The 13,032-nt window shown below is 40.8% G+C and overlaps 1 protein-coding gene across 3 annotated transcripts in view; it reads left to right on the top strand.

The window, feature by feature from the left end:
* dnah5 (dynein, axonemal, heavy chain 5) overlaps nucleotides 1-13,032 on the top strand; it is a 118,451-nt gene that overhangs the window by 73,807 nt on the left and 31,612 nt on the right. For all 3 annotated transcript variants that reach the window (XM_086218915.1, XM_086218914.1, XM_086218913.1), the window contains 8 exons: nucleotides 65-268; nucleotides 975-1,154; nucleotides 5,021-5,158; nucleotides 6,720-6,855; nucleotides 7,538-7,719; nucleotides 8,412-8,546; nucleotides 9,086-9,241; nucleotides 11,511-11,693. In XM_086218915.1, coding sequence (XP_086075041.1) covers nucleotides 65-268; nucleotides 975-1,154; nucleotides 5,021-5,158; nucleotides 6,720-6,855; nucleotides 7,538-7,719; nucleotides 8,412-8,546; nucleotides 9,086-9,241; nucleotides 11,511-11,693 — 1,314 coding nt within the window. The remainder of the gene's footprint in view (nucleotides 1-64; nucleotides 269-974; nucleotides 1,155-5,020; nucleotides 5,159-6,719; nucleotides 6,856-7,537; nucleotides 7,720-8,411; nucleotides 8,547-9,085; nucleotides 9,242-11,510; nucleotides 11,694-13,032) is intronic.

The following is a 13,032-nucleotide window of genomic DNA, read 5'->3' as shown; positions in this document are numbered from 1 at the left end:
GGTATTTCATACAGTATTATTAAACAGTCATAGTAAAATTTCTCCTCTTCCTCTGCCCACTCAGACAATCAAGCCATCAGACATTGCCACAGTACGCACACTTGGCCGCCCCCCCCACCTCATCATGCGGATCATGGACTGCGTGCTGCTGCTCTTCCAGAGGCGGGTTAACACAGTGAAAATTGACACAGAGAAGAACTGCAACACCCCTTCATGGCAGGAATCGCTCAAACTCATGACAGCTGGAAACTTTCTGGGAAGCCTGCAGGTACACTCACATGTGCACAGCCAGGATTGAAGTGGGAGACAGGAGCTCCCACCTGCCTCAAGACAAATAAGCACTCATTATAGTGCACAGAGGAACGTAATTTACATCATATTATGTTATATTTGGACATATGAAAGTTATTCCAGGTGAAATGTGTTCGAGGCATCCCAGTGTGAACTATGGTGTTGCCATTAGTCACACTCTAATCAAAGTCATAATTAGCAGCAGTTGTTACACTGGAGCTGCTGTTTTATGGCCTACATGCAGTCACAGTTTTGCAGTTAATATACACATTTCAGCCTCAAATACCTCTTAAAGTATCATAATGGAGAATTTTATATTCAATATATATATATATATATATATATATATATATATATATATATATATACAATTTCAACCATCAGAAATAATCAGACTTTCAGCTTCCTCACTCATTCTTTTCAGGCTTCTGCTTGTCCCTCCTTATTTCTTACAGTTCCATTTACATTGTCACTCCTCCTTACACTCACTATTTCAGTGACAGAGGCAACACATGGTTGTGTTACTTTTTTGGAGTTGTTTAATTTATATCTTCTTTGAGTAGTGGAAGAAATATATTTATTTCATATCATCTCCTCCTCCTCATTCCCCCCCCCTAAATCTCTCTCTCTCTCTCTCTCTCTCTCTCTCTCTCTCTCTCTCTCTCTCTCTCTCTCTGTCACAGCAATTCCCCAAAGACACCATTAATGAGGAAATGGTGGAGCTGCTGCAGCCGTATTTTGACATGCCTGACTACAACATTGAAACAGCCAAGAGGGTTTGTGGCAATGTGGCGGGGCTTGCATCCTGGACCAAAGCCATGGCCTCTTTCTTCTCTATCAACAAGGAGGTCTTACCCTTAAAGGTAATACACAGTGTCGTGGAAAGGTGATGATATGTTATGTGATACTAAAACTGCACCATACACTTGGTTGAGTAGAAAACTGTAAGATATTATTGATCCCCCTGATTCATATTTAGTTGCCGTGTCCGGCAAGTTCGACTCATAGCTCAGTGTCTTAACGCTTCGACAGAGATCAAGGTTTTTCAGCCACTTTTCGTTGTTAAAAGTGAGAGGAAACAGTTCCCTGCATTGCACAACAAATTTCAAGTTTTTTAAGGTAGCACTTTAGTGAAGTGCAGCTGGCATGTAGAGGTAAACACTCTTCTACCAGCAAGACAGGGATTGTCACAAGCCCAGACACACTCACTAAGGAATGAAACAACCCATCTTGGTTGGTTGATGGCGCTGTAGAAGGACTGCAGATCCTGTAACGTGCCCTACGATCAGGAGTGACAACTGAGTTAAGTAGCATTTTAGACTGTGTTGCTAATCTGCACATCACTCAGTGAATTTCTGTGCTACTTTTTTGTTTCTACTGTTATATAAAACAATAATTTATGTACATTTGCTTTGGAGCCACCACTCATTTTGAGTAAAAGCAGAGGCTATGATTTATGTGCTTTTTTCTGTCTATAATTGATACCAGAAGCAAACATTTGATCAAATATTGCTCACGTTTACCCATGATATCATTATGAAACCATTTTAATTTTGTTTTTCTTTTCAAAACCAACTGGTATAAACAAATGTTTTTATTTTCTGAACATTATTTACACTTATGAACGAAGATTGTTCTATGACATAATCCACTGTACAGGATGTAGAAGCTTTCTTGATTCCACAGTAGGTGTACTGATGTGTAGGCGTTTGCTCAGATACATTAAATGTCACAGTCACTCCTCTTACTGTTTATACCAACACTCACACACCCATATCTGACAGACAGTGAGTGTTGATGCGTTGATGTGGCATGCAAGATTCCATGTTTAGGTGTGATGTACGTTGCACTAAACCTGATTTAGTGTACATTGACCCCACTTTGTGTGAAAGCCACATTACAGTACACGAAGCCACGAGTAACATCCTGAAGCCTCTGTAACTTGTTGGTGTGCGTTCAGAGGTTTCACAGTTCTTGGAAAACTTCAGGAGGTGCAAGGAGGCATCTGACACTCCCTAAACTAGCACGCAAACACACATCTGTGAAAACGTTAGTTACCCAGGCCTCCAACTCTTCTAGACTGATTAATAACACAAACTGAGCAGGTGTCTTTTCTACAGAAAAGCCCCAGGGTCAAGAAAAATACAGGCGGTTTTTGATACACAAATGATTTATTCATAATCCCATACTCCCCCCCCCCCCCCCCCCCCAAAAAAAGGAAACAGAATTGGCATGAAAAATTCAGTCAAGATAGTAAGAGAGCAAGAAGTAAGTCTCTCTTAAGTCAAGTTTCTAGGGTCTGTTTGATTAATTCTGTTATTACAAACCCCAAAAAGATCTCCCTCGACAGAAGTCCTGGTCATGAAACTACAGCAAAGTCATTACGAGGAGTGAGTCGCCGTAGAATCAGATGCGAAGGGACATCAAATATTAATTGCTATCTGGTGATGAAGATTACTTGCTACATCAGGGTACATCGGGGGCCAAAACCGAAATGTAACGGTGGGGTATGGGCCAAAACTGAACACACATATTGTGTTGTTAAAATGTAAAATGATTCTATGATCCCATCCATCCGTCTTATCCTGTTAAGGGTTGTGGGTGGGGGGGGGGGGCTGGAGCCTATCCCAGCAGCCTTTGGGCAAGTGGTGGGGTTCACCCTGGACAGGTCACCAGTCAAGTCCATCACAGGACCAACACATAGAGACAGACAACCATTCACACTCACAGTCACACCTACGGTCAATTTAGAGTATCAATCAGCCTCGTCCCCTCTTGATGTCTTTGGACTGTGGAGGAAGCTGGAACCTTCTTGCTGTGAGACCTCAGTGCTAACCACTGCACCATCGTGCCGCCCCTCTGTGATCCCAAGTTCCCTTTTCCAAATATTTAAGATTTCAGATTATTGAAGCACAATTTAACATCACACAGTCATTCATGTTCTTAGGTGTTTCTTCACATGACAAGTGAGTATTTCAATGCAACTCAAGATAATACGAACATAGGATATCAGTGCCTTTGACAAAAATATAAATGAGTAAAGATCCTAATCATTTAAAGAGCATTATTAGATTATGATTGTTATTACTATTATTTTTAATCCGTCAGGCCAGATTGATGCATACAGGCCGTACCTTTAGGATCCCTACCTTCATTGTATGAGCATGATTTATTGGACATAAAAATATTTCAAAATTGTGCTCATCATGTAACTTATTTGGCCAGATTTCTCTATCACCGTGAATGTGTTTTTGCTAATGCAGCAGCAGCAGATAAAATCACATCAGTATCAAAGTAATTAAGTTTAGAATATGTCCTGGCTTTTGTCTCCAAAACCAGGCATGTTCTGATTCGGCAGGACGGTTGTGTTCACAATTGGCTGACATCATTTCCTTAACATTCAATAGAGCATTTATTAATTGGTAATATGAGAATACGAGTACTTCTGTCAGTATGTATTTATTTTTCCAGGTTATTATTTACAGTATATAGAGTATATACAATTGAGCTACTGCGGCAAAGGTGCAAAGCTGAATATTCTCCACACGTATTGCTTTGAATAAAGTTCACCACAACTTTTTTGTCCTTTGGCTGCCTTACTGCACTTCTCTAAGTCATCTTCCACTCATTTTGTCTTCTATTCCATTTATACGTCATCTCTGCACCTTTATGTCTGACTTTTTAAATTACACGTGTCTCCCATCCCCTCCATTTCTTCCCTCTTTCTAGTCTCTCATTTTTTCAGTCTGTGTCTCTCACACACACAGACACGCGCGCGCGTACACACACACAGAGATACACACACATTCTGTTTTTACCTTACTCCTCCATGAGAACCCCTGCCTCTCTTAGCTTTGATCCTGACATTTTGCTTCAGTGTGGAACACAGCCCAGCAAATTGATTTTCTGGTTTCCAGCTCAGTGGTGGGCTCTCTTTAACCAGCCTGCCAGACAGACAGAAAAGCAGAAAGACAGGCAGGAATGGTCTTCTCTTCTCACATGTCAATTAATATTAAATGAATGCTACAGACTTCCTCTTCACCAAGCACACGCACATCTTTCTCCGCATCTGTGTAGCTAAACCTCTGGCAATGTTTCCCAGTTCTACCCAGAAAACATCCTCTCTACTTTTCCTCAGACTCTTTTTTTTTTCCCCTCCTCTCTTGCCCTCCTCATCACCCCATCTCTGCTGTTTATTTACTGCCTCTGTCCACTCCCCTCGTTTCCCCTTATGAATCTCCATTTATGCAACTCCACTTTGTTTGTCAAGGCTCTAAGTCTCTGTTTCTGCACCAGGACACAGCTTTATACTTTGAAAATCTCCCCTAAAAGATGTATTACATTCTCATCATGTTACTTCCTTTTGCTTTCTGGCAGGATCGTGGCCACCACATGTTCCTAAGTAGATGTTCCTCTGTTTAATTCTGTTTTTCAGTGCTTGTCGTCATCTAGTGAAGGAGAGTTTTCTCTCACTGTATCTTTTCTTCATCCTTGCTCGCTCTTCCTCTTAGTGTCATATCGCATGAAGACCTTGAGGGAATTTCTTCTAATTTGGCAATCAAATCCACTGGAAGCTTGAGGATGAACTGAATAAATTTTGTGGCTCGAAAATCACAAAATCAAATGAAGTATTGTATTGCCTATTTAACCATAGTTAACTTTCAATATATTTATGTCTAATAAACGCATCATCATAGATCCTCTCTCTCTTTCCTTCTGTCTTCGTCAGGCTAACTTGGTGGTGCAGCAGAATCGTCTGGTAATCGCTAATGTGGACCTTCAGAAGGCTCAGGCTGAGCTGGATGCCAAGCAGGCTGAGCTGGATGTGGTGCAGGCAGAGTATGAAAAGGCCATGACGGAAAAACAGGTCAACAGCTTCACTTAGTCATTCCAAAAAAAAACAAACAAACAAAAAAACCTGAAAAAAAACCTCACAATTATAAATCTTTGTTGGGCAGACAAGAAACAGTGCCTGCAAAAACATTTGAAACGTCATGTGACATAAAATAGATAAATGACTTTGAATGGGCCGCAGAGCTTTTTGTTATTAAAATGTTTTCTTTGCAAAAGACTGCAAATGTCAGCTAATTAACTACACCTATACTTTGTTACATTGTCTCCCATAAGTCACTTTTCACACTGCTGGGTAGCTGTCATTGTAGTTTATTGTTTCTCTCTGTAATTGCCTGGAGTTTTGCTACCTCAGCTCATTTTTTGATTTTTTACTTGCAGTATTTTATGCATAAACCTCTAACTGTGAGGACCTAGACCAGTTTGTCAGGAAAACAGTCCCACAGTGCTAATTTGCTATCGATTGTCTCCCCCATCTCTTTGATCAGAACATTTAAACATTTAGACCACAAAGTTTTTCTTTTCTTCAGTGAGGCATTTCTCAGAGGATGTGGTGGTCGAGACACAGGTTTGTAGGCTCTATCCTGCAGGGGCCGTATCTTAGCAAGATACTGAAGCTCTGAGCTCCTGATGAGCTGCTTTGCAGGGCAGCCTGCACCATCAGTGGGCGGTTGGTATGAGGCAAAGCATTTTGAGTGGGTAAATATAAATAGAGCTTATCCACTATTATCGCTCATGGAAATATTGTTGCAATAGACATGCAAACATGTCTGTCCGCAGGTTTGCTGCGTGTACCTGAACGCTACGTGCATCAACATTAGATAAGTTAGTAGAGAATTGGTCCACCTAGCTGAGGTCTTTTTAGAATTTTCTTATGTTAACACAGAGCTGTTTATCTCCAGAGGTCGAACAGTTGAGATTAAAGGGCTCGCTGCAGAAGCGTTTGAGGCTCAAATAGACTGATTAGTTTGCTACGCTTAATTGAGAGAAAGTCAAAACCAGACGGTCTTTATTGAAGAAACAGACATTATTGCTACTGGGTAAACAACCTCATCATTAGCAGGGAGCAGCTGATACACAGGTGAGGAAATAAAGGACAAACTAGAGTAAGTCTAGACACGAAAAATACAGAAGCAGAACAGAGGAGTCCCTGAATGTTTTGATGTGAATCATACGCCTCAACAGTCAATAGATCTCAACTCAAATGACCTCCTACATGTTTCAATGCTCTCTCCTGGGGACCTGCTAACACCTCAGGGTGTCCCAGCCAGAGGCAGAGAGGTGTTGGGGTCCCCTGCTGGAGCTGCCACCTCTGTGACCTGACTTTGGATAAGTTGAAATTGGATGAGTTTTACAAAAAGCTTTCCATCAACTTCACCAAAACAACAAATTAGGCAGTGTTTTTGGGAGTGGTGGGTTCATTTTGTGTAGAATTCCATAGACAGGCAGAAATACTTTGATGTTACATTGGCCCGCCACCTGACTGAGACACTTTACATTCAGTTTTCCTTCCATTTACCACCTGTCTGTTGCTGTGATAAATACCCAGTGTTGATCTCTTGCTGTGTCCGTTTCAGACCCTGTTGGAGGACGCTGAGCGCTGCAGGCACAAGATGCAGAACGCTTCCAGTCTGATCAGCGGTTTAGCTGGCGAGAAGGAGAGATGGACAGAGCAGAGCAAAGAGTTTGCTGCCCAAACCAAACGCCTTGTTGGTGGGTTTCAAATCAAGCTTTTGGTTCATAAATATTGGTATTGTAGTACTGTGTTTTTCAGAAGGCTGCAGTTGATTGTACCTAATACCTATAATGTAGTTAACAAGACATAAATGACTTGTGACCAGACATTTAAAGGAACCAGAGCCTTTTCAAGCAATACTTCGGGGATATCGATTGCAAGACCAGTCTTTTCTTGAGATGAACTGAGTTACCCGAAGTCCGTCATGAAATTTGTATTGTTCTTACAAGTCAGCATTTTTTTGTAGCCCTCAAATTCGTCTTACACACAGGAAGTAAAGCCCAGTTTGCTCCTGAAATGTTGTGTGTTCCTCATGTAACTTCAATCACCTAGACTAACAAAACCTTCAATCTTACAAGAGACACACAATAAATATCTAGAAAAATGAATTTGAAATAGCCATCAGGCTTTGCTTCCTGTCTGGGAAAAAAACAAATTGATTGCTAAACAAGTACTAGTACTGTGTAAGAAAAAAAATGGTGTCTAAAAAAAAAAAAAAGTCTGAATTCTGAGTTTTCAGATTTTAGTTTTTAGTATTGCTAAAACAAACCACCACCAGTGCTTCCAACATGAGATGCTTTCTTCCTGTTTCTGTTTTACTCTTGAAGTGAAGTGAAGACGTGCATCTGTCACATGTCCATCTTTGTTCTCTCGCTCCAGGTGATGTACTTCTGGCCACAGCCTTCCTTTCTTACTCAGGCCCCTTCAACCAAGAATTTCGTAATCTCCTGTTGAGTGACTGGCAGCGTGAGTTGAAGTTCCGTCGCATCCCATTCGACAACAATCTCAATCTGACTGAGCTGCTCATTGATGCGGCCACTGTCAGCGAGTGGAACCTCCAGGTCAGTCGTCTATATTAGCTGTTCAGTGGTCTATAAGAATGATGAGAGTGAGTCTATTTCTAAGAAAAAGTAGCCAAAAAAGCCAAAGCTTCTTAAACGTGAGAAAATACCGCTTTTATAAACACAATATATTTTTGTTTTTAGACTGTTGGTCAGACATAAGAAGTTTGCAAAAGCATAATTTGCACCAGATTAATCCTCTCAATCAATCCTAAAACTATGATATTAAACCTGTCATTTAATGATATATCAGACTCTAGATGCAATTATACTGGTAAGGATAATATTGTTAATATCTGATTTTTCAGTTTCAATTGTGAGACAAGACAAAGGTATTCTGCCCTAAATTTTCCCCATAAGTCCAAACACAACTAGACAGCGTCAACCGTGCAGAGAGTATGATTGAAGTGGAGGTCCAAAAACTCTGTCCCAGGGTTTTGCAGCTGAGACAAGGATGAAGCAAAGGCACGGACAGAAGCTCCTTCATATTCCGAAGAAAAACATAGTCATACCTCCATGATAATTTAATTAGACTATAATAGAGGTGTGGCTATTTTTTTAATGCATTTGTAATTTAAATCTATGTTGTTTCTGATTTAGATATGATAACATAGCTGGGTGAACCCGAAGAAATATAATTCATAAATTTCAACCTCACTAACTCGTCTATTGTGTGTGTTTTTTTCATCCAGGGGCTTCCCAACGATGACCTATCCATTCAGAATGGCATCATTGTCACCAAAGCTGCTCGTTTCCCTCTGCTCATTGATCCACAGACACAGGGGAAAATCTGGATCAAGAACAAAGAGGCCAGGAATGAGCTGCAGGTTTGAATCGGCTTTGCTATTGTCATCTGGTTTTACTGCTTCCACTTTCTGTGTTGTATGATTAAAAAAAACAAAACAATACAAAACCCTTCCGTACCGCTGTTCCTTTCACTCTTCACTCTCAACCATAAGATGAGGTCTTTGGTCAAGTTATAATCGAACATTAGTTTGAATAGGACATTTGAGTCATTTTGTATACATGCATAACACATCCCCACAAACCATAGCTTATGTGAGAATTCTCTTTGTCTCCATTAGTTACACAGCACTGCAGGCACAATAAGACCAGCCAGGGTTACTGGTTTGGTTAGGTGTAATCCCTGCGTTGAGTCACTGCCTCCTGCTGTCCTGTTAGTGTCCTGAAGACACATTTACCCAAGCAGAGGACACTCATCAGATCAACGGCATTTACTTTTAGAGTGTATTCCAAAAATAGTTCATCCTAAAAGCAGTTGTTTGACTAGAGTCCCCAGACATTCAGAGTTCAGTCCATAGCTGAAGTGAATGCTACTAGGATCACTTGATATTTGTTTTCTCAGATCACCTCATTGAATCACAAGTATTTTAAGAACCACCTAGAGGACAGCTTGTCTCTTGGGCGCCCCCTATTGATTGAGGATGTGGGGGAGGAGTTGGACCCTGCCCTCGACAACATTCTGGAGAAGAATTTCATCAAAACGGGCTCCACCTACAAGGTAACGCGGAAGAGTAACCCTGCTGAGATCAGCAGGTTTTTGATTTTAGTGTCTTTTTTTAACCATGAAAAAAGTAGTCATGTGATTCATGGAGAGAGTTAAGTGATCCTCGATCCATGCCAGCAAGAGTCTCCCAGGACAGATTCAAATCAGACTGGGACAGAGGTAATATCCCCGTTTTCCAGAAAATCTCAAAGCCTTTATTATTTTATTTAGTTCTTTCTGTTAAATACCTGGTCAGTATCTCCAGCTCTTACGGGATATTGAACTTTAGTTAATCAGCCTGCCTGGACTGTAGGAAAGCATACAACTTTTAAAGCTGGGTTAACAAAAACAAATCCTGTCTTTCCTTTTGTACAACCCATCGGTTCCATCCATCCATCCATCCATCCATTTTCTACATCTTATCGTGTCAATGGTCATGGGGGGGCTGGAGCCCATCCCAGCAGATTTCGAGCGAGAGGCGGGGTTCACCCTGGACAGGTCACCAGTCCATCACAGGACCAACACAAAGAGACAGACAACCATTCACACTCACAGTCACACCTACAGTCAATTTAGAGTATCAATCAGCCTCGTCCTCTCTTGATGTCTTTGGACTGTGGGAGGAAGCTGGAGTACCAGAGAGAACCCACACAGGAACAGGGAGAACATGCAGACTCACACAGAGAGATCCTGTGATGGAGCTGGTACTTGAACCCTGAACCTAATTGCTGTGAGGCAACAGTGCTGACCACTGCACCACCAGGACCTTGTATATTTCACATCTAATTAAATCTAACAGACAAACATGATTCTCTTGAATAATTGTTGCATCCACCACATCTATTTTAATAAATGAGTTCATAAAGAGTGTGACCCTTAATGGAAATTACAGTATACTCCTACAGAGGGTCTGGCGAGCTTCTAGAAACTGCATTTCCTTCAGTGGGGAAGTAAAAATCCAATTTACTGCTTCTTTCCTGAGCTATATTTGATTCGTCTCTCTCCACTTGTGTTTGGCTGCTGAGAAAAGGAACATTCTCTATCTCTGTACCCTAATTTCCTCTAATGTTCTGCTGGAGTTAGATATTTTTCATTTAGAAAATTATTGGGCCTCGTTCTCATTTTGTCAGCTTTGAATATGAATTTGGCGCATTACAGGAAATCGTACAATTGTGCAGGACAAGGGGAACTAAATTGGTCTCTGCCAATAAATGGGTTTGATTATATTGCTCACACACAGTATCACAGTAAGTGTATCTCTTTCTTGTTGCTTGTACTTCTTGTGAAGCAATAAAATCCATGAAATTCAACTGAAGGTTGAGTTGAAATGCATTTTGACACGATTTCTCATCCAGACAATGTTTTCTCTTCTTATAACGTCAGCAAGAATAGATTTATTAATGCATCATTGCAACTCTTCACACACCTTACACACACTCACACATACACACACACATCCACAAATCCTAATCATACGGTACGAGGGTGTGAGAAAGAGGCCAAGTTAAAAGGTGCTTGCAGGCTTTTCTTTCTCTCTCATTAGCGCCTCTCAACTCCTGCCTCAGCACGGTGATGGTTATTCAGCAGCTGATGCTGCAGCTGCCTCCCTCTTATTCACACATGCATCAAACAAACAAACACACACTTCCAGATACATACAATAACCCACTATGCAGGTGCTGGAATACATACATTCACACTCTGTGTTGATTACAAGTCAGTGTCAATTACATTAACATTCACCCCCTCCCCTCCCATCCTACCCCTCCTGAACAGCTTAATTTCTATTAATATCCTGGTGTTAGGGGAAAGGGAAGGTGTCCGTGGTCGACAGCTCCAGGGACAAACTGGCAGATGGATAATTAGAAGTTGTACTGCCATGAGTAATTAAATGCTGATCACAGCAAACACAAGCATGTAAGCCAACACACACTCATACACACACACACACACACACACACACACACACACATGTGCAGATGGACCTAGGAAATGTCTAAAGTTGGAGAGTTGTTTATCATGTTTGCCATGTTTGTCAGGGAGGCCTGCTCTGACATTAACAGTTGGTATCTGCTTGAATGGGCAAGATTATCATGGCTAATGTATGATCTGATAATGTATGATCTGATAATTTTCATGTAGTTTTTGGAGGATTTAGTCGTAAACTGGTACTTGACATGTGTACAGGGCATTTAATGGTTCTAGCTCTGTGCTCTTTCTTTCAGCAGTAGTAAACTTAGAGTGAAGCAAAGACATTGCCTCACTTCGGCTTTTATTCGTGCAGGTGAAAATTGGTGACAAAGAGGTGGATGTGATGAAAGGCTTCAGACTGTACATGACCACCAAGCTGCCCAATCCAGCCTACACCCCTGAGATCAGTGCCCGCACCTCCATCATCGACTTCACCGTCACAATGAGGGGACTGGAGGACCAGCTGCTGGGCAGGGTCATCCTCACTGAAAAACAGGTGAGTGTAGTTGCTCTCAAATCAAACAGTAGCTGCTGTACTCATACATACACATATATTGAAATGAGGTACATTTCACTGGATTTTTCACAGAAACAAAGTAATCAGGAGTGCAAATATTTTGAAGCCCAATGGTTTCTTCAGTGGTCGTTGGAAAATATTTTAATATAGTTTTTAGCACTCTTTCCCACTATGTAGCTCTTTTTCTTTTTTCTTTCCAAGTCGCAACATGACAAGGACATGGCTATCATTACAACCCTTAGACACTGACAGCTTGAAGAAACAAACATCCTGATATAGTGAGGATGAATCAGTTAACATTAACAGTTCAACAAACAGAAATCAGTGTGACAGGACATTTCACCGTCAAGAGGGAACAGAAGGAAACATGGAAATCTAGACAATGCATTTTCTGAAGGAACTGTCGTGCAAATGCTGAAAGCTGGAAAACGTGAAAAGGTGATGCTGGACTGCAGTGCTGACTTGAAAAGTTGAATGATATGAATTTTGGATAGATTTGGAACACAAAGAAGTTTGGTTTAAAGCTGATGACAGACTATAATGCTGATTTTCATGTATAAACTATGTTTAATGCCTGTATTTCTGAAAAGTGAGTGAATGAAGTTAAAGAGGTCCAAACACGCTTGGAAAAAGTGTTGTGAAAGAGATTTTAAAAAAGACTAAAAGAGAGTGGATTGTTGGCATAGTGGCAAAGAATTTGATGACAAGTAATGGGACCAAAAAGTTGAATTAATCTGAAAATACATAAAAGATTTGGAACATGGGGGTTTAAAGGGATGATTGCATTTCTTCATTGAGTTTGCTGGTTTCAGTGTGAGCTTTCAAAACAAGAGTATAATCGACTATGTTGATTTTTATTCAACATCCATGCAGAAATGTAAGGAAACATCAAATTGTTTTAGTGTCTCAAAGTTTTATAATTGACAGTGAAAGGAAATTCAAATACTGCAGAAGAGGGAAACAAAGATCGGCAGACATAATAGTTGTAAACTGTTTAAAAAAAACAAACTGTAATGTGCAGAAAAACGTATTGAAGTCATATTAAAGAAGCCAAACAGAAATGCAAAGGGAACACAAACAAATTCTGCGTGGACTAAGTGAGAGTTTGTTCCTGTGAATCAAATAGAGTTCTGAAAAATGATTGAGTCTAAACCGCTATAAAGAAATGATGACAAGTTTTGTGTCGGTAAACCTCGTCTGAAGTCCACATGAAAGTTGGGAGAGGCAGCAGATAATCGCTAAGCTAGCGCTGCTATTCAGGGGATTAGGACTTTTGTGTGTCATTTCAATGACTGTCATTGCAGACCCCAGACCCCCA

The sequence above is a fragment of the Aulostomus chinensis genome, chromosome 11 (genome assembly GCF_037954235.1).
Source record: "Aulostomus chinensis isolate RoL2024-O1b breed Wild chromosome 11, RoL_Achi_v1.0, whole genome shotgun sequence".
Lineage (NCBI taxonomy): Eukaryota > Metazoa > Chordata > Actinopteri > Syngnathiformes > Aulostomidae > Aulostomus > Aulostomus chinensis.
This window is presented reverse-complemented; position numbering and strand designations above follow the sequence as displayed.